The sequence below is a fragment of the Macaca mulatta genome, chromosome 8 (assembly GCF_049350105.2).
Source record: "Macaca mulatta isolate MMU2019108-1 chromosome 8, T2T-MMU8v2.0, whole genome shotgun sequence".
NCBI classification, from domain to species: Eukaryota; Metazoa; Chordata; class Mammalia; order Primates; family Cercopithecidae; genus Macaca; species Macaca mulatta.
Genome location: NC_133413.1, coordinates 142,359,111 through 142,384,308, shown reverse-complemented (window position 1 = coordinate 142,384,308; position 25,198 = coordinate 142,359,111). Strand labels below are relative to the sequence as shown.

The window sequence follows — 25,198 nt, the reverse complement described above, 5'->3', positions numbered from 1 at the left end:
GCCCACTGCTTAATGCCGAGTTCCCAAGGTTTTCTACCTCACTGCACATATTGAATTATAATGCATGCATGGTACACAGAGATAAGTGGAAGGGCCTGCTCATATTGCAGGCTCAGACTGCCCTAGGCCCTCTCCAGCTACCTGAAGAGCAAAGGAGAACAATACCCAGACACACCTATAAAGTTCCCCCAAAACAGTAGGGAAGTTCAGGTCTAGAATCAGCCTAACAGCACAGAGTTACTGTATCCTCTGGCAACACTTCATTGTTCTTTTTCTTCCTGAGACAGTGTCTCTTCTCTGTCACCCTGGCTGGAGTAGCGGTGTGATCAAAGCTCATTACAGCCTCAAACTCCTGGGCTCGGGTGATTCTCCCACTTTAGCCTCCCGAGTAGTCGGGACTACAGGCACGTGCCACCATGCCCGGTTAATTTTTTTAAACTTTAAAGTGCAGGGGTACACGCGCAGATTTGTTATACACATAAGTTTGTGTCATGGGGGTTTGTTGTACAGATTATTTCATCACCCACATATTAAGTCTAGTATCCATTAGTTGTTTTCTGGAAGCTCTCCCTTCTCCCATCCTCCACCCTTCAACAGGTCCCAGTGTGTACTGTTCCCCTCTATGTGTCTGTGTGTTCTCATCATTTAGCTCCCACTTACAAGTGAGAACATGTGGTATTTAATTTTCTGTTCCTGTGTTGGTTTGCACACGTGTATGTTCATTGCAGCACTACTCACAACAGCAAAGACATGGAATCAACCGGCTAAATTTTTTGTTTTAACTTTTTGTAGAGACGGGGTATTTTTTTTTTTTTTTTCTCAAGCTGGTCTCGAACTCTTGGCTTCAAGCAATCCTCCTACCTTGGTCTCCCAAAGTGCCAGGATTACAGGTGTGAGCCACTGTGCCCAGCCTATGCTCCATCTTTCTAATTCCATTCTGTATATACTGTGATTTTACTTTACTAAAGAAGCAAAGATTGACGAATTAAAAGCAATCAGCAAGAAACTGGTTTCTCTCTTACTGACTACTCCTCTACTCCCAGGTAGCCTTCCATGGTTGTAACTAATGCTGTTAGTCAATATTACAGTTTGCCCTTTCTGGGGATGTGACAGGATTGCAATTCCTGTCCTCTCTGTGGTTAGGAGGGGTTCTGTAATAAGTCCTGGCCAATACAGTACGAGTAACGTACCAGACAGTGGTAGCTCCATCAGCTTGAATTCCAGAATGTGGATGATGCATAGTTATGTACAGCAAGTCTGAGCAATAAATAAATCTTTACTGTTTCAAACCATTAAGAACTTGGGGTTGTTTGCTACTATAGCATAACCTAGCTAGGGTTTCTTAACCTTGACACTATGGACATTTTGGGCCAGATAATTCTTGTTGTGGGAAGCTGTCCCTTGTATTATGAGATGTTCAGCAGCATCCCTAGCTTCTACGCACTAGATGCCAACAGGCCTATCCCATCTCTCTCCGTCCCAGTTGTGACAACTAAAAATTTCCCCAAGATTGCAAAATTCACCCTTAGCTGAGAACCAGTAACGCAGTGCATCCTAATGGCAGACTTTTCTACAATTTTACCTGTATGTCACCACCATGTTAACTAAGCTTCTTAAAACACTAACCACATAACTCCCCAAGCTATGCTCCCCAACTGCTTGTAATTAAAAGGACATTCTAGGCTCTCTCATCAGATCTTACCAACAGTAACTTCAGCCTTCCCTAATTAATCTAGTGTTCAACTCAAAGATGCCTGTTTTCTAACCTCTGTGCATGCTGTAGGATATCTGCTTTCTAGAAACATGTCATTATCCTGTCTTTCTTTGCCATCCTCCTCACTATAGAGATTCTTATCTTCCAAGGCCTATTTGAACATCACATCGCTTCCTTAAGTGTTAAATATTACTCCAATTATTTCTACTTGTCCCTCTTTCTTCTGAGCTACAAAAACTTACTATCAGTTATTAATGAACTTCCCTTCCATCATCCTTCAGCCTTGTACTACCGTCATGTACACTGATGTCTGACCTATATATCCATGCATGAAATTCAGTGAGACTCTGGGTTTTGTATCTACCATACAAAAGTCACTCAGGTTCTACTGCATGAAGGCTGAAGGTACAGAATCAGTACATACTCAACTGCAACAAAACAGGACACATTGTTGTGCAAGAATTTTCAGGATGAGAATATTTTATATCCTGCATGTGGCTACTGCTAAGTTAACTTAGATCCTGTATTTTTTGTTTTTCCTTCATAATGATATGCTTTGATTTAAGTAACTGGACATAAACACATCAGTGGAATTGCCCAAGGCAGTATGCGGTCATCCCTGCTGATCTGCTTATAGCATCCAGGCACACTAACTTTCAAGGTCTCTCCAGAAGTAAAAATAAGGACTTCTCTCAAAGGAGACTATAAAAGAATTTCTGGGTTAATTTATGAAAGCTGAGGGGTTGCAGAAAGAGAGTCATGTTGAAGCCAATAATAAAAAAAGAAAAGAGAAGTATGGGGGCCGGAAAGGGGTCCCTGAGCGGCAAAATCATTGAGAACAAAAAGGAAATATAGTGTTGTCTCAAAGGTGATCAATAATCACCTTCCAGGAAAATCCAAAGAAAGGTCTTAATCAATTTTCTACTTCTCTGAAGCTTCAGCAATTTGTGCCAAGTTACCTTTCCCTTTTTGGAAGCTCCTCTACAGCTGCCTTCTCACCCCCCAACCTCCTAGCACCCACATTCTAACATTACCTTACTTTCCTTTCACATTCTTGAGACTTTCAGCTTTGGGGCTTTACGTTCCTTCCCAATACGGCCTCTCCTCAGGAAAAGAGAACTGTCTAAAGCCATTCCATCCTCTTTATCTCCATGCCTTCACTGTGAGAAGTCATCCTCCCTGAAGGCTTTAGCAAAACCCCCTATGTTGCTTTTTTCAAAATTTGCATGTATAACCTCCTAACCCTCACACAAAACCCAGTCCTAACTCCTAACTGCCTCAAGCTACTTGCATGCTCCACTCTCAAAGATACTCAACACGAGGATTATCTCCAAAACCAGCCACTTTTTCCTATTTATTTCTGTTAACAAAAACTCTATCCTTCTACCACCCCAGATTCAAAACTACTTACAGAGTTTCAGCTGAAATATGTACTTCTTTCCTTCTTCACTTCAGCCCAGCTGATATGGTTTGGCTGTGTCCCCACCCAAGTCTCAACTTGAATTGCATCTCAAGAATTCCCACCTGTTGTGGGAGGGACCCAGTGGGCGGTAACTGAATCACGAGGGTTGCTCTTTCCCACATTATTCTCGTGATAGTAAGTCTCACAAGATCTGATCGGTTTATCAGGGGTTTCTGCTTTTGCTTCTTCCTCATTCTCTCTTGCCACTGCCATGTAAGAAGTATCTTTCACCCTCTGCCATGATTGTGAGACCTTCCCCAGCCATGTGGAACTGTAAGTCTAATTAAACCTTTCTTTTGTAAATTGCCCAGTCTCTGGTATGTCTCTATCAGCAGCGTGAAAACGGACTAATACACCAGTTTTATCTCTCATCCCTCCGAGAAAAACAAAACGTACACAAAAAAACAAGCAAATGAAATGGTAAGTAAATCCTATGTGTCCCCTCAGTTTTACACCATCCACTCAAGCGCCCAAGCCAGAAACCTGGACAAAATCCCTGGCTTTCTCCTTGTCTCTCCATACCAATCAATATTCTCACTGATGCCTCTTTATTATGGGCCACTGTCATTTCTCCTAAGGATGACTAACATGCCATCAAAATAAATAGTCACCCCATCCCCAGTTTGCAAAATTACAACCAAAGTACTATTTCTAAAATGCAACTCTGATCATGTTATCCTCTGATTAAAATCACTCATGCTTCCCCACTGCCTTCAGAACAGAGTTTAGTTCACCTTGCTTTACAATTCCTACCTCCGCTCCCTGAAGTCTGTCGTCACTCTGTTTTAATTCACAGAACAAATCCTGTTCTTGCCTACCTCATTCCTTCACACATGTTGTTACTACCATATGAAGCATAGTTCACTTGCCTAACACCTGTTTCAAGCTCAGCTTAGAGGCTTTTTCCTCTGGAAGACATCCCTGGCCCGCCAAACCTGGATTAAATATTTTTACCTGCTACTGGAGGACCCAAAATGTCCCTAATCATAGCCGTATAGTCATATTACAATTGCCTGGTTATCTTCTTAGAGAAAAATTATATAATGAAATTAACTTATTTCCTATGCACCTAGAATAATACCAATCATCTGCTGTGTTTTGTGGTTCAAGTAAACAATACATTTAAGAGAGACTGTAAGCTCTGTCAAAGTAGAGACCTACCTGTCTTGTTCATTCTGGCTTTTGCTTGCACAGCAGCTGGCACACTGGAGGTGCTCACTTAATATTTAAATAACTGTATGAGCTGACTGAAGCCACTGATACCTCTGAATGATTCAGATGGGGGACACTACTGTTTTCATAAAGCAGTACTTGGCACAGGCCTAAACATACACTATTCATTTGAATTCTAGGTTGATTAAAGTAAAATACAATAATCTGCTAACATTTATCAACCACATTATTAGGATGCCAGGCATCAATAGTTCAATAAACTTGAGGTAGATCATCATTCTTTCTCTAGATCCAGTTATCATTGTGTTTCAATCATTCATCTGCTTTTCCCACTAGATTGTATTCCTTGAGGATAAGAATTGCATCTTAACATCTTGCTACCCTATGAAAGTCATAACAGTGCCTGATATATATTAAATTGTAGGTACCCAGTAGAAGTTAGAGAAATAAATGATAAAAATCAATCTGGATCTTTCTGGATGTGTGAACAATACTTGAGCCCCTGAAAAATAGTGAAATCAAATAATTTATTAAGCAACTAACTGGAGAGGCTGGTAGTGGTGTCACCTAATCATTTAATTCAATTTTAGCCTCACTATCCTCATTTGTAAACAAAGATAATGCTACCTTCCTCACCAAACCATTATGAGAATTACATAAGAAAATGAATACAAAGCACTTATCACAGTGCCTAGCACACAGTGCATAATACATGGTAGCTACTATTGTGATGATGATGGGTATTGCATGATACACAACAAACTAAATATGTTCTGCCTTTTATTTTAATACATTGTTCTTAAATCCCTTCAAGTTTTTAAATGAATTATCTGATGGTTACATAGCAAAAGGTAATTTAATTACAGATTCAGTATCCCGGCCGGGCGCGGTGGCTCACGCCTGTAATCCCAGCACTTTGGGAGGCCGAGGCGGGCGGATCACAAGGTCAGGAGATCGAGACCACGGTGAAACCCCGTCTCTACTAAAAATACAAAAAATTAGCCGGGCGCGGTGGCGGGCGCCTGTAGTCCCAGCTACTCAGGAGGCTGAGGCAGGAGAATGGCGTAAACCCAGGAGGTGGAGCTTGCAGTGAGCCGAGATCGCGCCACTGCACTCCAGCCTGGGCGACAGAGCGAGACTCCGTCTCAAAAAACAAACAAACAAACAAAACAGAAAAACAGATTCAGTATCCCATAAAATATCACTGTTTATTCTGTTTCTGCATTAAGGTAGGATACTCACGCCACAGACAGGTTCTAAACAATCAGTCTTTACAAATCAGAAAAATCTAGGATTTCTATGCAGTTATACAATTAAGTAGACACTAAAACATTCAGAATTCTTTCAGTCATTGGCAGAGATGCATTATGAGAGAATACATCTTTTTTAGGGGTGGGAGGAATCAGGGAAGTGCAGACCATTTGCTAAAAATTTTAAAAGTACCAGAGCTTTCATTAAAAATTGTTAAGAGTTAAAGGAACAGGGTAAAGAGAAATAACAGGGGTAAAAATAAACTATGGCTATAAGGAAGATAAAGGAAAATAATAATTAAACTAATTACAGAAAATATGCAGGCCACTGGCCCCATTTTCTAAAAGGCACATTTTATTAAGCTATTTTCCTAGAGGACAGGTGAGGGAAAGGGCAGGCCAAACTGACAACTGGATTTACCTTTGTGCTTGTGCCTGGGTTTAAGAGGTTTTTTGCTTGAAGGAAAGAGAGCTAAATTCAAATTATAAGAGTTAAAATATTTTTAATTTTTTTTTAGTCTTTTAAATTATAAAGCTCTAATAATGTTTTATTCTTAGCACTTTTATTTCCTCAAGGAGTTCCTGAGGAACACAATCTTTTATAGCATAAAATTAAAAAGAAAACGCAAAAGCACTCATTAACATCTCAGACTGTTATGAACAATTATTACTGTACTAAATGTATGTATTTTGGATCCATGTTGTTTAAAAAAAGCCATTTACAAAGACTGCGCTACTTGTAGTGACTAATCCAGAAATCTTTCTAAGTGAAATCAAATGGTTCTCTTGTAGAACAGAGGTATCCCCAAAGAAAGAACTAACTCACAAAATCTACTTATATAGTCACCAAATGAAAATGAAAGCATAAGACATAAATTCTTTGATTTTAATTTTTACAGTAAAGGTTGAATACAAGACACTATGCAATTTTACCTTCAAACAGAATTATTTCAGGCAATGGGAAGAATAGAAGGGACTATATAGGTCACAGAGAAAAAAAAATCCGTAACTCAAAAAGTTTGTAGTTTTATTTATATAACAACAGTCTGTACTCTTTCAAATAACAAAAGTTGTCTAATTCATTAACCTCAATAATCACTTATCATTAAACAATTTTCATCAATTTCCATAACTTAAATAGAGTATCATTTAATGAGAAAAGATCTCACTTTAAAATATACTATTAAATAAAATATTAAGTATTGTAACAATAAATATTCAAGGACTTGATTTGCTCGTGGTAAAATCATATCTATGTTGTTAGAGATTTACTGAAGGTTTTCAATAGCAAAATTAAAAAACAGAAGTAAATACTCTTAAGCATTTGAAAATGGCTGGGCTATAGTAAGGACACACACCAGAATTAATTTTCATTGCTAACTGGGTAATGAAAAAATTACTATAACATAAGCAATCACCAGAGTGAGAGTTCTAATTATCCTCCTCTTACCTGTTACTTGCGGTACATACGGAACTGACAATCTCTCAACACTATATCCACTTCCACCTAGGGACTCTGCAATCTTGTTGGTCAGAAAGTACAAATCTTTCTCATGCTTCTCTAAAGATTTTGGAAGCCTGCCAAGTTCATCAAAGCAACAATCATTCAGTATTAAATTACTGAGCAAAAATTAGTTACTATGCAAAACATTCCAGAGCAAAAGCCTCAATATTCTAAATATAAACACAATGTAAACTGTAGTAACAGAAAAATCAGTATATTTTAGGCAACTAATTTGAGCTCTTTAAAAACACATAGTATGCGGTCCCATATATTAACCATTCTGCAGTGATTCTTCTCCCAGTAACATTCCAGTAGTGAATTTAGCCTTATATTACTCTGCTGATCTTCACTTGTTAAGTAATAAAGAACACTAAATGTAGCTTTTATTGTCATGTTAACAAAAAAGTGTACTGAGACACAAAATAAAAATGCAGCCCACTGACTGTTAATGAAAACCGTATTAGCCAGCTAAGTGTTAGGAAGTACTTGCCCACCCACATAAGGTTTCACCTTCCTTTCAAACTGCTTGATATTATCTTACTGATGCTTTCAATATAAACTGCTTTTATAGCCCAAAAGTTCACACAAAAAATTATTCATATATATACTTTTCTTTAGAGAACAAGAAATAATGCAGGAAATAACACTGATTTTCCTTAATACATTCTTTCTTCCACAATATTTTGAGTATTGTTACCTATTACTGAACGTCTTCAACAGGATACCGTATTCTCTTAAAGGTTTGATCATTTACATATGAGAACATAAAATATGCTATATTTAAGAGAGACAGCCAACATTTTTTAAAAAGTAGGGTAGGTTTTTTTTTTTTTTTTTTGAGATGGAGTCTCCCTCTGTTACCCAGGCTGGAGTGCAGTGGTGTGATCTTGGTTCACTGCAACCTCCGCCTCCTGGGATCAAGTAATTCTCCAGCCCCAGCCTCCTGAGTAGCTGATACTACAGGCACATGACACCACGCCCAGCTAATTTTTGTATTTTTTAGTAGAGACAGGGTTTCGCCATGTTGGCCAGGCTGGCCTAAAACTCCTGACCTCAGGTGATCCATCCACCTCGGCCTCCCAAAGTGCTGGGATTACAGGCGTGAGCCACTGCGCCCGGCCAAATCTTACTCTTAAAAAACTTTTTCAAGATTGACTCCATGTTGTGCATGAGTCAACATCCATAATGTGCAGGCCCTTTTATAACAAGGGAAATAATTAAATGAATTAAATGACAGACACAAAATGATGATTAGTATAAAGCACCAGGAATTACTGTAACAATATTTACTCCTTTATAATTATTACTGATTGGTTTATCAAGTCAGTACCCCATCCTTAAAACGTAAAGATTAACATACATGCACTTATCTCTGAAGATATGCTCTGGTAGAAAATAAGGGGCTTCCATAGTTCGAATTTCAATAACCTAAAAAACATTCAAAAACAGAACAAAAATCAAAAATCCCACCCCTCAGGACCTTGCTATAAAAATTTGGAAAACAGTTTAAAAACAAAACAACTTTAAACATTTATAAGAAATACCATCACTGTTTTTGAATTTCAGCTAAGTTTACAGCCCAAGTGTACAGTCTGTTTTCACATTTATTATTTTTAAAATTTAACAGATAAAACTGTGACAATAAAGTAATATATAAAGCAAAAAATGATGACACATTACATTTGATTAAGCCTAGTATGATAAAGCAAGAATATCTATTTTCTCAAATGCACTATTTTGTAAATCGCTTTACAAATCACCATCCTCCACCTGCTGCATTACCTTTTGCAGCCTGTGTACAAGGTCTCCAGGCACTTGTGTGGTCTAGCTCCTCCAATGAACTGTGAGCAAAGAGGTACTCTGCTTTTGTAATACTTAATTCTCTAGTGGTGGGCATCAATTATTCACTCAAATATCTGATTAATGAATGGATGAGTTTTGTTTCTTAGATTACACTAAAAGCCTACATTTTAGTAAGGACTAAACAATGTGCTTCCAATTTAAGAAAAATAAAGTTCTCTCTTACAGACGTCTTTAAAAGTGGACTTTTTCTGCTAGGTAAGTTGGGGGCACTGTAATGTTTATTAAGTTATGCAAATAACGATGTAAGAGTTACTGCTAAAGAAAACTAAATATATTTGAAAGACATAGGACAATTCTCTGAGATGCACATTAATTATTCAACTTTTGAGATCTGCCTCAAGTAGTTTAGAATAAACAACAAAAGAGTGTAATTTAAGAAAATTTAGATACCAAGATTCATAAGGGTTCAAAGGAAAAAAGTCACAGAATAAATTACATAAGGTATTCTAGAAGAAAACCATATATTGCATTCAACCACTACATTAAACTATTATAACAACATTCATCTAAGAAAATATAAAAACAGTAGTTACAGTTTTAGCTGTAGTTTCAGTTTACTGGCTGTATATTTTTATAGAATTATCTTAATTTGATACATAATCACCAAAGTTAAAAATAATCATTGGAATAAAATTAGCAATTTTGTACAAAATTCAAGTTTAAGGACTTTTCTAAATACATTTACCTTGCTAACATGCTGGCAAAATGCAGGGACAGCTATCATCTGACTTACAAAGTTGAGGTATGCTGCAACCAGTGCCATGATTCCACAACGATGGAACATTGGCAAATTATCCTCATTGATAATTGCACTGTCCTTTAATGAGAAACAAACACATCAGAGAGATCAAGTTCTTATGCTCCACCAGCATTTTCTCTGATTACACTGGAAAACTGCAGGTAGTTTGGAAAGCTAACAAAAATGCCACTTTATCAGAAGTTATTTTCTAAAACAATTCTGAGAGGAAAATAAATGTTCATTTACAATAGAGTTAAATTTTTCAACTTAAACTCTCTTCCCTAGGAAAGCCTTTCCTGTTCACACACACACACACACACACGCGCGTGCGCACGTGCACATATAGCCATTGCATACTGTCCTTCTATTACATAACACTTATGCAACTCTAATTAAACAACTGCATGTATGTCATTCTTATTTAATGACTATCCCCCCAGGGTAGGAAGTGTGGGTACAGGGGTACAGGGACTGTGTCTGTCTTCTTCATCACAGTATATCCCTATGGCCTTGAAGGATATTTAGCACACAAGTTGATGCTTATGCAACATATGTAAAAGGAATAAATGAAGAATGTGATCATAGTCTTGAGTATTTTAGATTTACAACTAGATAACTCCCTTTTAAAATTCATGTCCTTGGATAAAGGCAATACCTCAAAGATGGTGTCTGCTTTATAAAAAATGTATTCTGCAGTGAATGGTTATGAAAGCATACCTGTAAAGCAATGGCCAATCGAATGAGATCAATAACTACTTCTTCATTAGCCAGTTCAATAGTTATAAGAGCAAGAGAAGTATAAAGTAGTTCATAGTTTTTCTGAACGTTGTCTTCCTCTTTACAACCCAAATATATGTGCCGATATAGCTGTTGCCCATTCTGAGGATAAAAGACAGAGGAAAAAGGTAATTTTGCTTAAAATGTAAAAAAGGCAGATTTCACATGCATACACTTTGACAGTGTAGCTATGTTATTATATAGCTTAACATGGAAATGAAATTTAAATTGATGATCAGATGGTCAAATTCCAATTATTAACATCAGTCAACATGCTAATATATAACTACAAGCTAATGTTAAAATTGAAGACAAACCTTAAATAAAAACAATCAGTAAAAAATAGTTCCTGTGCTAACGATGAAAATGTTTTTTAATAGTAATTTGAAAAAACAAAAGCAAATTATGGATTGACTTGAGAAAAAAAGTGAAATGGATGGCAGAATCCTGAGAGATACTTTGGCAATACAGCCTCAGCAATGATAAAGAATATTGTGCTGAGAGGAAATGTACTCAGGCTCTCTTGACTGGGGAACAAGCCCTGTAGGTTAGCCGTACAGAGAAGAGCATCTGCAGGTTCTGTTACATTTTGGCATGGAGTCTCTGAAGGCAAGTCTATTAACAGGGAAGAGGTTACAGAAACTCCCCAGGTATTGCATAGAGGCTTCCCCTAAACTGGACTGATCTAAGTAAAGATCATTACAATAAGGCCGGGCGCGGTGGCTCAAGCCTGTAATCCCAGCACTTTGGGAGGCCGAGACGGGCGGATCACGAGGTCAGGAGATCAAGACCATCCTGGCTAACACGGTGAAACCCCGTCTCTACTAAAAAAATACAAAAAACTAGCCGGGCGCAGTGGCGGGCGCCTGTAGTCCCAGCTACTTGGGAGGCTGAGGCAGGAGAATGGCGTGAACCCGGGAGGCGGAGCTTGCAGTGAGCTGAGATCCGGCCACTGCACTCCAGCCTGGGCGGCAGAGTGAGACTCCGTCTCAAAAAAAAAAAAAAAAAAAAGATCATTACAATAAAGATTTATTATTTATTATTATAATAAGAGATTATTAAAGCCTTTCCTTTCTAAAGCATTCCTGGATATAGGTGCAATGCCATTTCCAGTCACAGTGGCGACATTAACTCAATTAGCTCTCAACCCTAACTGTCCACTGGAATCACTGGACGACTGGAATGACCACCATGCTCTTGCCCTCCCCACTTCTCACTACTGTCCACCCTCCTTTAATATCATGTAACTGGTCAGTGGCAGAGTATCAGTATTTTTCAAGTATAAAGCTACCCATGTGGTTATAATGTGCAGGCAGGGTTAAGAACACTCATTTTTCCCATGTGGAGAGACTTCAGGCTTAATATTCCAAGCCTGTTTCTCAGAAGGTTCTTCGGATCATTTTAGGAAAAGAAACTGGGCAAGAGCAGCACAGACTCTTCTGAAGCCAGCCTGCCTGTAACAAGTATGCATTCTGCTCTGTTCTCTATTTAATATGCACTAAGGTCCCATCTCAGTAAGGTGGCCTGTAGTTCTCCAGCTGTGACAATGACTGACTGGTTAAGTCTGCATAAATCTGTGGTACGGTGTTAGCCTTTTTTGGCTACAGATATAAAGCTACCCTCCAGATTCCTTTATTTCTGAAGTTGTTATTTTGGTTTCCACCTTTCTGAATTCAGAGTTTGTCTCTCTCATTCTTTCTCTCTCTCAAACACATATAGTTTCTATACTTGGGTGGGGAAAAGAAAACTTTATGTATTGGGTCCTCTTAAAACCTAAGAATATTCTTAAATTCTATGGTTCTAAACATCACTAACAAATATTAAAGTGGTGCATATATATGTGAGAATTTAGACTTCAGGTTCCTTAAGTAATAAGTTTGTTTTTAAAAATTACCTACTACATACCATATTAGATGAAATAAAAAATTTGTAATATGTAATGTAAAAATACAAATAGGTATAATGACTTTACAAACTGGTATGGCATTATCCAGTGAATCTGAAAAATACATAACCTATTACTCAGCAATTCCTCTCCTACAGGCCTTGGAGAAATGGGAGTTATAATACACAGCATAACACATGTACGAGCATGTTCACAGGAGCACAGTTCATAACACTCACTAACTGGAAACAATTCAAATGTGTGCCAACAAAAGAAAACTTGTGGTATATTCATATCATGGAATACTATTAAAGCCACACATGGATGAATTTTACCAAAATAGAGCTGAATAAAAAAAACTAAACTTAAAAGAATACACAATGTATGGTTCCCTTCACCCAAATAACAAAAACTGGCAAAACTAAACAATATAGTTCAAAGACGTAATGTATATTAGGTTATCAAACTGTAAAAAAAACTCGAAGGAGTCAATTTCCATCAAAGTCAGAGCAATGATAGTGATTACTTGTAGGAGAGAGGATGGAGTTATGAAGAAGACAGAACATGTGGGATGCTTTTGTTTATACTGTTGTTCACCTTAAAACAATTAAAGTAATAATTTCCATATATTTTATACTTCATAATAAAAAGTACTCTTTTCTACATAATTCCTAGATTTGGTGAAACATTAACAAGAGCCCTTTCACATGGTGTGAAACCATATACTATATACTGAGTTGCAGACTCAGTGGTGGCCGCTGTTTTCTCTGGAAGAATACACTTCATTAGGAAATTACAGGTGAAGTGATACCTCACAATGTATAAGGGATTCCAGCCCTGGAACCATTTTTCAAACAGACTCCGTATATAAGACGTCCCTAAAACATTCAGATGGAGTCGTTTTAGGCTGGGTAGTAATCTCAGACACAGTTGCCTGAACAAACAATGTTAACACAGAAAATATACTGTCTATGCTAAACTAAGATTCTCTTAACTAAAGGCCAGTCCATTATCCTGTGGCTACAGAACCCATTTTTTTTTCTTTAGTTCTTTGCAGAAACTTCTCTCAGTTGCTAGTTTTCATATGGAAATCAAACAACATTTTTACTGATAAAACAAATTGGAAGGTAAATGAAAAATGGTGTCAAATTATAAAAATAAAATTTTGACAAAGGAAAAAAGTGTGAACACATTGCTTCTAAAGAGAAAGACCCAAAAAGGAATGGTTTACATTAATGATAACAAATGCTTAGCAAGGAAAGTTATTCTGAATTATAAAACAGAGGAATAACTAATTCAGAGAATAGTTTAAAGATTCAAAATCTAACATGAATAATAGTCTAATCTTGCTGTTAAATTACAGCCTTCTAAATTGGTTGACTAGCAAAATAAACAGCAGAAGTATTATTTCTATAACTCATAACGGATAAAATGAAATCCAGTCTCAATGTCCGTGACTGTTTAATGTCATTGTATAAAGTCAATAACTCAAAAATCAGTTATCAATTGAGTTTTCAAAATTCATTATATCAGTAATGATTAAAAATTCCTCAGTATGGAATCAGCCTAAGTGTCCATCAACAGATGAATGGATAAAGAAAATGTAGTGTGTGTGTGTATATATATATATACTATATATATATATATATACACTATTCAGCCTTACACTAGAAGAAAATTCTTTCATTTGTGACAATATGGATGAACCTGGAGGACGTTATGCTAAGTCAAACAAGTCAGTCCCAAGAAATACTGCATAATCTCACTTGTATGTGGAATCTAAAAAAGTTGAACCCACAGAAGTAGAGAATGGTGGTTAGCAAGAGCGGGGGCCTGAGAGCAAGGAGGAGGGTAATGGAGAGATTATTGATCAAAGGTTACAAGGTTTCAGACACATAGAAGGAGTTAAGTTTTGAGACCTATTGCACAGCAGGGTGACTAGTCATTAACAGTGTATTGTATATTTGAAAATAACTAAGAGAGCAAATTTCAAATATGTCACCATAAAAAAAGATAGGTAAGCAAGAAAATGGATATGTTAATTAGCTGGATTTAAACTTTCCACATTGTATACATATAATCAAAACACCACATTGTATCCCATAAATGTATATTTATAATTTGTCAATAAAAAATATTTTAAAAAATTGTTTGAAGTTCCTCAGTTATGTAGAATAACTTCTTTCATTAGTTAGGTGATATAAAGAAATAAAAAATAAAAATTGAGAAGTATTAATGTATCTGTCCTACTTATTAACCAGTTTTTTGATATACAGTATAGCCTCACTTAAATTTTTTTTTTTTTTTTTGAGACAGAGTCTCGCTCTGTCACCCAGGCTGGAGTACAGTGGCGCAATCTCAGCTCACTTCAAGTTCCACCTCCAGGATTCACGCCATTCTCCTGCCTCAGCCTCCAGAGCAGCTGAGACTACAGGTGCCCGCCACCACGCCCGGCTAATTTTTATTTATTTTTTTCTGTATTTTTAGTAGAGACGAGGTTTCACTGTGTTAGCCAGGATGGTCCCAATCTCCTGACCTCGTGATCTACCCACCTCGGCCTCCCAAAGTGCTGGGATTACAGGTGTGAGCCACCGTGCCCGGCCAACCTCACTTAAATATTTTATTCAGTGAATCACATTAATGTAGAAACGGTGATATTTTGTAAATTATTTTTTAAATGAAGTTTTAAAAAGGAGTTAACTTGAAACACAGCAATCAATAGTATAGGTACAGATAGTAACACGAAAGACGGTGTCAGGGAGAAAGCATGGGCTAGTAAAGAGGCAAAAAAGAACATGGATTACAGGTCTCTGCACCTAGCTTCCTATGGGGCTGTCTCCTGTTCCCCGTACCTCTAAAAACAGGCTCCCTTAGCTGGCAATACTGTGTTCGTTATAAGGGCAGCTGGCAGTGTCATGGTTATCATATCTCTCAATGTTGACTAAGTGTCTGGCAAATATTAGGTGCCCAAGCTTTGGACAAATAATAACTGCAAAGAAAGTTTACTCAATATGCAAATAACCATAAATATCATAATTTTCTAAATTCAGCCATTTGCCAGTAGACCTACAGAATTTAAATTATCATCATGAAAATCCAGCAAAAACCACTATTAGGGGCAGAGATCCTGCCCAACTCATCTTTATATCCCAAATAGTGTAGAACACAATGCCTAATAGACAATAAAAACTCACCACAGTTAATTTATTCGATGGTAACAGGTATTTTCAGAAACTTGAAACTGTCTACAAAAGAGCTGCTAAAAGAGGAATCAGTATCTATGTTTTTCAGTGGGAGAGGATTGCCAGGGCAAGAATTATAGGAAGACGTTTTACTCAGAGAAGAAATTAAGAACTACTACAGCAGCCCAACAATACAATGTTCAAATACAGGCTGGAGGAGACACCACCAGGAATGTTATACTTGAGGGAGGTTGAAGATGGCATCTTGAGGTCTTTCAATTTCAAAATTCTATGGCTTCATTTCAAGGTCACAGATCAATACAAAACCACCTAACAATTCAAATGGCTGTAATTTACACTACGCATTTTTTTTTTTTAGAAGATGTCTTACCTTTTTCATGAAACTTGTATCTTGTCTACAAATTTTTTCTCTTTTTATCTTTAGGTCAGCTACATCCGGTATTATTCTAGAGACAATTAATATATCATTTTTAATGAATAGCACATTTATTTACAATATCACATCTTATATGGAAAATTGTATTTACACTTAAGAGTTTGATAAGCCTGTATGTAATACTACTGAATTGCTTCTGAGGAGTACATATGTGCTTTCCAAAAAATTGCTATCTTAAAATATATTGATTAAATTATCTCAATACCAATTAAATAAAATGCTAGATTTTTAAAAATCACAATACTTAAATACACTAATTTAGCAATTTAAAAACATTATCATTTGATCCATTTCAAAATGGCATATTACCTGATCCCTCGAAGCTTTGCCCTATTGTCATGGCGATCCATGAGATTATGCATTACTTCCAAGACCAACTGTCTCAGTTCATAGTCTTCCATGAGAGATGCTGATAACAAAGGATCCAGGAAAGACCCTGGCAGTGCAGTAACAATCGTCTTTGCTTTATATCCAGAGGTCACCTGATTATCGGGAAGAAAGCAAACAATTTTGTCACGAGTCCTTTTTTTTGTAAAATTCTCATATTGTTTTATAAGAACCATAAACTTAGGAAAGAAAATATGGACAGAAGCCTGCAGAGAAGACATAAAGGAAATGTGCAAAGTAATGAAGGATTCTGGCTGGGTGCGGTGGCTCACGCTTGTAAACCCAGCACTTTGGGAGGCCGAGGAGGGTGGATCACGAGATCAGTTGATCGAGACCATCCTGGCTAACACGGTGAAACTCTGTCTCTACTAAAAAATACAAAAAAAAAGATTAGCTAGGCATGGTGGCGGGCGCCTGTAGTCCCAGCTACTTGGGAGGCTGAGGCAGGAGAACGGCGTGAACCCGGGAGGCGGAGCTTGCAGTGAGCCGAGATCGCGCCAATGTACTCCAGCCTGGGCAACAGAGCGAGACTCTGTCTCAAAAAAAAAAAAAAAAAAAAAAGTAATGTAGGATTTTGCTGAATTCACAAAAACATCATTCATAATGAGAATAAAGGTAATAACAGCATACATTTACCACGTGTTAGGCATGATTCTAAGCACTGCATACGTATTAACTGTCCTCACCATATCCCTGTAAGGTACACTCTAGCGAATCGCATTCATAAGGAGAAACTGAGGCCCAGAGAAGTTAAGGTTAGTACGAAAGAGATATAAGGAGCTTAGGTGACAAACAGTAAAAGTAAGACCTGCAAATTTTAAATTTAAGTTTGCAAATTATTCTCTCATTTTAAATTAGGCAGTTGGTTAATGGGAATACATTTTCATTTTGGGAAGTTGTACTTAGTTACTTGATTGACTTTTTTTTGAGACGGAGTCTCGCTCTGTCACCCAGGCTAGAGTGCAGTGGCGTGTGGTCTCTGCTCACTGCAAGCTCTGCCTTCCGGGTTCATGCCATTCTCCCGTCTTGGCCTCCCGAGTAGCTGGGACTACAGGCGCTGCCACCACGCCAGGCTAATTTTTTTATTTTTAGTAGAGACAGGGTTTCACCGTGTTAGCCAGGATGGTCTCGATCTCCTGACCTTGTGATCCACCCGCCTCGGCCTCCCAAAGTGCTGGGATTACAGGCATGAGCCACTATGCCCGGCTGCTATTAAACATTTTAAGCATACCACATAGATGTTCATTCAGTCGACTATATGGTATAATCAGGATGGCAAGGCAAAATAATTTACTTAGCAAATTTGTCTAATATAAATAAAGGCTTAGGATCAAATTAAATTGCAGGTGGGAGATCTCAACATATTTACAGGATTATAAACATATATGGAATACTTAACATTTACATTTGGGCATTTATAGGATGGAGGTAGTTTTATAAGTCAGCTGGGAAACCGGTGGGACACCTGTCTACCCATCCGGGAAAATCATACCACATATAAACATAAACTTCAGATTAAAGTTCTAAATATAGAGAGCTAAAATTTTAAAACTGCTATAAGAAAATACAAACAAAAGCATTTATATCATCAGAGGAGGAATGGAGTTCTTAGATACAAATGAAAAAGTACAAAACATATAGAACAAACTGATAAATCTGGCTATATTAGAATTCAAAACTTCTATATGATAAGGGCCATAAACAGAATTAAAAAGAATTAAAAATAAAACCATACGAGGTATTTCTGCACTTAGGTATGAGACAGTCCGTTTAAAAAATGAGATCATGTATAGTAAACATTTCCAGGATAAATCTAAAAGATACTGATTTCGAAAGGATACATATCTGCTAGCAATGGTTGAATCAAATGTGAGTACAATTGCTAGAAAATAATCAGAGGACCTTTCGTTCTGGGTATACTTTTCCTTTTCAGCTATTGATAGCCACTTCAAATTTTAAATGGCAAATATTCATTTTAATGAATTATTTTCCCAATCAGAAGCAATTATTTGGTCAGTATGAGAAAGAATTAGCATAATATGTTGAAAGAACTTTGGATTTCAAATCTGAGTTCTGTTTTTCAGCCCAGCGACTTTGGTGGACCTCATCAACTCCTTCTACTCACAGTCTCTGAGCCCAGGTATCTCATCTATAAGACGGCAATAGTTTCTGCCCTGTGTATGTTTCATCATTATGAAGATCAAACACAATGACAGAAGAAGTGAGAAATAAATATATTTTTTATAGGATAATCTTTAAAATGAAGAACATAATAAAATACTAACCATAAACAGTAACTTACTTAAGAAAAGAAAGGTTGTAACATGAAGCTATTCAATTAATGCTTACAGTAATTTAAGGTTAAGTGTGTCCTTTATTTAGCTTAAATGCCTTACCATAAGCAAAGATCTCAGCAACATTATCTGAATCCTCCTGGTTCCTAAATCCCTAAAATATACAAAAAGCTGGAATTATTATACTAATTAGCATTTATATTACTTCATTTACTCCAATTACTGATTTTAAAATTCTATTCTTATTGGCTAAATAGATTTTATTTTCATAACAGTTTTAAGTCACGGCTCACTTTACATGCCAAAGTAAAATTCATGTGAATTAAAACTATTATCTTCAAAAATATCAAACTAAAAAATCTGTTATTGGCTCTCAAAACAGTCCTATGCGTGTGATGATAAGAAAATTTAATCATATAAACAGACAACTAAACAACCCAAATTAAAAGACATTTTACATTGGAGAAAATAATTACTGCAAACATAGCTGATGAGTATAATCTCTCTTTAACAAATATGAATAAACAGGTAAGAACAATTTTAAAAAATAACAAATTAATGGTCAAAGAAATGTAAGTCGAATAAGATACTATTACTTCCTTATTAAATTAAAAAAACAAAAACATTCACAAACAAAAACTTTAGCATGTTATAAAACCAAATAAAATGTATAAAATAAGGGGGTCAGAGCACATAATCTTTAAAATCCCTTTCAGTTCTAAAATTCTAGGAATAAGCCACTATTTCTGATATACTGACATTAATTTTTAAAATTTATACAGGAAACTTGAAGCTTAACCCTGAATGTGTGTGCACACACACACAATGTCCAGGCCAAACAATTTCTAAAGATGGAAAAATCTGAGAATTTATAAGCTGAAAATGAATCTAAAGGCCTAAAAATGTTAATTCAATTGCTTAGCAATCTACTGTCATAATAATACTAACTGTTTTCCATAGGAATTTTATTACTAATGATTTTTAAAAAAACAAAACTTAAACATTTTCTAGATTTCATTAGGATAAAATGTAATTCAAGATTAAGTTCAAATTTACAGTCTGAGAACATACCCTAGTTGACTGATATCCAAAGTATGGGTAGATGTTCCAAAAACAGGTACTTTCCCCATAATGAACATCATGATTTCTGACCTCTGATAATCTGGTAAGTTACTTCCAAAAAATCCTATGAAAGTATTAAGATAAATTTTAGAAATTGAAAAAGTCTACTTTTCCATATAGCACAAAATTATTTTTAGCCAAAGTTTTCAACATGTGGTAAAATAATCACTGACAAGTCTGTATGCTACATGTAACATTAAAGAATATTACAATTTCATCTGCACAAAATCATTTAGTTAGGTACAATATAAACTGTGTATAATGGACTGATAGATAAAATGATAAATTTATCAAAGTCTTTTTTATATAATTATAACAGTGACAAACCAGCACTGACTTGAGTTGACTGGAATTTTAGAAAAAGGAAAAATATTGCCCGGGTGTGATGGCTCACACTTGTAATCCCAATACTTTGGGAGGCTGAGGTGGGTGGATCACCTGAGGTTGGGACTTCGAGACCAGCCTGACCAACACGGTGAAACCCCATCTCTACTAAAAACACAAAATTAGGCAGGCGTGGTGGCACATGCCTGTAATCCCAGCTATTCAGGAGGTTGAGGCAGGAGAATTGCTTGAAACTGGGATGTGGAGGTGTGGTGAGCCAAGATCGCACCACTGCACTCCAGCCTGGGCAACAAGAGCGAAACTCTGCCTCAAAAAAAAAAAAAGAAAAGGAAAAATATTTTGGTAGTATTTCTGATGAAACTCTAGTTCACACATTGTGAGCCTAAATTTTTGTTCCAGTAATCAGGCCACACATTGGTAAAGAAGTCAATAATTAGTCACTACTCTGGTTTTCCAGGATTGCTCAAATATCTGAATGTCATTATAATAAGCCAAATTTATAGTTTACAAACCCTGTGAATTAATTCAACATACATAATTCAACTGATGTAAAAAATAAGTAAATAACTTACCTGTCATTTTTCTGATGCAGTCTAGTTTCTGAGAATATTTTAAATTTATCTGCTGTAGCTTTTGATACTTACTTCCTGGTCACAAAAGATTTATAACCTTTAATTATTTACTCACACTTTAAAAGTTTCTTATTTCTTTGAAAGACTGGAACAGACTATCAAATCATGGCTGTTATGTTCCTTTCTTAAAATTCAATGTCATCATTACAGAAACTTTCTGCATTTTTAGTATTTTTAAAGAATAAGCTGACTTTTCAATATAACTGTTCAGCTTCTATTACTGGAGTTAATGATCTGTTTATACAAATTCAAACTGTTCTATTCATCATTTTGATTGGACCTAGGGGTAAAAGTCATTTCCCACAACCACGTACATTAGCAGTCAAAAATCTCATAACCTTAACATGACTCCATCTCCATAAAGTATATTACTGTAGTTAACACTTACAGAATACATATTTATGAAATAAGAAATTATTTTGTACTTGGATCCTCAAAATAACCTTATGAGTCTAGGTTCTCTTATTTGTCTCAGTTTCCTCTTGTGGAAATGAGGATTAGAGAAGTTAAGAACTCACCAAAAAATTACACAGCTAACATTAGGGCCTGAGATAAGGGTTATTTATTTCCAAAGCCTACGCTATTATTATTATTCTATAATTCTTCCATACAACTAGATACATTCCCAGTCTTGCAGAAAACTGGACACTGACCTTCTGTTTCAAACAAGTTAGTTATTACCACAAGGACATGAAGTACCCTGCAGTTCTCTTTACCACAGCACCTAACTACAGTAAAAGTTTGGAGTTAACAAGCACTATCATACTTCCCTATATTCAACAACATTTGTATCTCTGATTCAAGGTCATTCTTCATGCTTTTCAAATGTGTGGAATAGTATTCTCTAATTCAGTGGTTCCCAAGCTTTGCTGCACATTAGAATTACCTCGGGGAGCTTTTAACATGCTGATGCATAGGCTACATACCAAAATAATGAAGTCAGAATATCTGGGGGTTTCGGAAGTCCAAGCATCAGTGCTTTTCTAAGATCCTGAGGTAATTTCAATGTGCAACAAAGTTAAGAACCATTGTCCTAAGGAAAAACTCTTATTTTTGTCTCCCAAGCATACGGTCAACTGAGTCCACTATATCTGATGTTAATTAGACACAAGACTATTAAAGACCTAAAAATAGTAACAGTAGGAAATAAATGCAACTAATGTATGCTTTAGAACTGCTTTATTTTTTTAACTTAAAATTGGGTAGGAGTCTTCAATATGACTAGCTCTAAGGACAGACAGTCACCAAAAGCATCTCATTCTCTACACTTACTGTTTGTATTTGAACTACTGAACAGAAATGAGTCCAGAAGAAAAGAACAAAGCAGGTAGCTATGTTCTTCACTATTTTAAAAGAAAGAGGCATTGGCCAACAGCCTGATAACTTGGAAGTGCAAAAGCTACAGCAGCCCTGTTCCATGGCCCACCGACAGGAATAACCACATGATCTGACAACTGCCAGAATACTGAGAAATTAAAAAGGAAACTATTAAGGAAACCAGATTTTTGTTAAAGTTTGATTTTAAAAGAGAAATCTTACTGTGCCACACTGCATTTCTTTCCTCTCTTTTTTAAATTCTTACATGTTATTCTAAATGTGTTGTATCACAGAAATATGGCTTGAGTCTTCTGTATATACGCTTTATAATAAAATACTTAAGAAACAATACATTAAATATTCTAGAGTGAAACAGTAACACTGAATTAATTAGAAGTCATTAAAGCATTTAAATCGATTCTGTGAAATCAAGATTAGCTGATTTAACATCCTCAAATATCACAAAAAATCTATAAATAATCCAAATAAATGTAAAAGTCACCACAGAAGCGAGGTTCACTATACATTAATACTAATTGTTTTAAGCAATAACTAGAATGTCTATGCTTTATTATGACTCCATGGTAACGATGGAGTTTATTACATTTTGTCTTTTCAGTCAGTCTCAAAATCTTAAGTGCCTACTCTGTGTTAGTGTGTTGAATGAGACACTCCTGGGTATTTTCCTTAATGAGCACAATTTCTAGACATGTGATGAGACGGCAACTAGATGAAATAGAGGTACCACTCCAAGCAGATCAACAAATGCCTCCACAACGTGAGAGCCCCATGTATCATGAAGCCCTAGTACAAGAAATGGTGTACGCATATGTCCAATAAATAAATAGGTGGTGTCAATGGAGATGCACAATCCATGTATGCATATCCATAAAACTTTAAAAACAAGATGACCAAGAGAAAGTCTGTATTAAGTATCCCAAAGGATTATTATAAATAAGTAGCCCACAAGTGAAAAACTTACCCAGATAAAAGGCATAAGCCTAGTTTCAGAAGAAATTTATATACGACTCTACTATTAATTGAAACTATTATTAGGTTAGAAATTATGTACTAAACCCCAGGAATACAATTGTGAAATTCTGAAATTATCATAGCAAGCAGGTGGTTATATTAAAATATGATCTGGCTATACTGAAGAAAATACTGAAAGAAAAAGGTTAAAGTAGAAAAATAGCTTGCTTGCTTGAATTTGTATTTATACACAGTCAGATTATTTCATTTCCAGAAATGTGAATTCTCATGGCTGTTTTCTTAAGGAAGCTCTTCACTCTTTGTACTTTGACCATCGTCAGGACAAAAACAAAAAAGAAAATTTAAAAAAGAAAGAAAAGTATACGATATTAAAGTCCAAGATATTAGCATCCAGATATTAGTCTCTAATACTATTACCCACTAAAAGTAACCACAGCTCCTTTGGAGAAATGACTAATTCCAGGGCTGGGGCAGAAAGTATAGAATTCGTCTGGAACAGCTTACCCAAGTAAGGCAGTGCTTTAAAAAAAAAAAGGTTCAGGGGGGTTGGAGGATGTCTTGAAGGAGCTCCCATGAGCCAAATCTGGGACAATCTGAGCATCAAAATGATTAACTATAGTAATGAATTATAAACCATGAAAATACAAATCCATTGAGTTCATACCAATAAACAAATACATGCATTCTGACATACATAGAAAGGTAGAAAAGGGGGCTCCTGCTTACAATAGAACATTGAGAACATTGAGAGGCAACTGATAGTTTTGGAAGGAGTGCTAGAGTTTAAAAACCATCATTTTGCAGCCATCATGGTAAAGACTAATTCAGACAAGAATTATGAACGAATGCTAAATCTAACCTTAAGTCTGGATGAAAAGCAGAATATCCCCATGGTCTGAAAGTGCCTTTTCAGAGGTTGCTTATTATTTACAATTTCAGAAAAAACTAAAACCATACAGTGGAGGAATATAATAATGCCTTAAGTGATCAAAATTAATTTAATGAAAAAGGAGCAAGTTACAGTGTGTACCTCTGGATGTGCTAATCTGAGAAGAACATATTTAGGAATATTTAACTTGAATTTAATCACAAGGAAACACCATTACAAAACCAAATGAAGAATTTTCTATTTTTAAAAAAGTGGGAGGGGGACTTTACTCTTTTTTTTTTTTTTTTTTTTTTGTTGAGACGGAGTCTCGCTCTGTCGCCCAGGCTGGAGTGCAGTGGCCGGATCTCAGCTCACTGCAAGCTCCGCCTCCCGGGTTCACGCCATTCTCCGGCCTCAGCCTCCCGAGTAGCTGAGACTACAGGCACCCGCCACCTCGCCCGGCTAGTTTTTTGTATTTCTTAATAGAGACGGGGTTTCACCGTGTTAGCCAGGATGGTTTCGATCTCCTGACCTCGTGATCCGCCCGTCTCGGCCTCCCAAAGTGCTGGGATTACAGGCTTGAGCCACCGCGCCCGGCCGACTTTACTCTTAAGAAATGTCCATGTCATAATGGAAATGTTCCTGACTAATGGACTTAAAGAAATATTACAACTAAATGCAATATATGATCCTAGACTGAATCTTGGACTTAAGGAAAAAAGTCAATATAGTACATTATTGGGTCAACTGATAAAACTGAAATAGGAAGGGTTGATTCAAGTACTGGATCAATGTTAAATTTAGTGATGTTGACAATTTAACTCTGGTTATATTAAAAAATACATTTATTTTTTGGAAAAATACATCAAAGTATGTAGTAGTAATAGGCCATGATGTATGCAACTTCCTGTATCTCGTGGTTTAGAAAAAAATACGCATGTGTATGTGTGTATTCCCACATATACATACATGCACAAAGAGACACACATAGGGAGAGAAAGAAACAGAGAGGGAGAGAGAGAAGGGAGGAAGAGATGCAGGCAAGACAGAGTAAAAGCAAATGAAAAAGTATATGTCATAAAATGTTAACAGTAGATGAATTCGTGTCCTGCAGATTTAATGGAACAACATAGTGTTCTTTGTTCCATTGTCATGCTTGCTTATTTTCGAAAATAAAGTTTTCAGAAGTTTAAGCTATCATTCATCTTTGACAAATGTACCAAAATAGTCCAGG

The 25,198-nt window shown here is 36.3% G+C and overlaps 1 protein-coding gene across 4 annotated transcripts in view; it reads right to left on the bottom strand.

The window, feature by feature from the left end:
• Positions 1–25,198, bottom strand: part of EFR3A (EFR3 homolog A) — a 102,447-nt gene that overhangs the window by 19,635 nt on the left and 57,614 nt on the right. For all 4 annotated transcript variants that reach the window (XM_077944034.1, XM_077944033.1, XM_015146000.3 and 1 more), the window contains exons 11-18: positions 19,759–19,873; positions 18,790–18,841; positions 16,316–16,488; positions 15,941–16,016; positions 10,423–10,584; positions 9,652–9,783; positions 8,464–8,531; positions 7,050–7,177 (exon numbers count right to left, since the gene is read on the bottom strand). In XM_077944034.1, the coding sequence (XP_077800160.1) occupies positions 7,050–7,177; positions 8,464–8,531; positions 9,652–9,783; positions 10,423–10,584; positions 15,941–16,016; positions 16,316–16,488; positions 18,790–18,841; positions 19,759–19,873 (906 nt within the window). The remainder of the gene's footprint in view (positions 1–7,049; positions 7,178–8,463; positions 8,532–9,651; positions 9,784–10,422; positions 10,585–15,940; positions 16,017–16,315; positions 16,489–18,789; positions 18,842–19,758; positions 19,874–25,198) is intronic.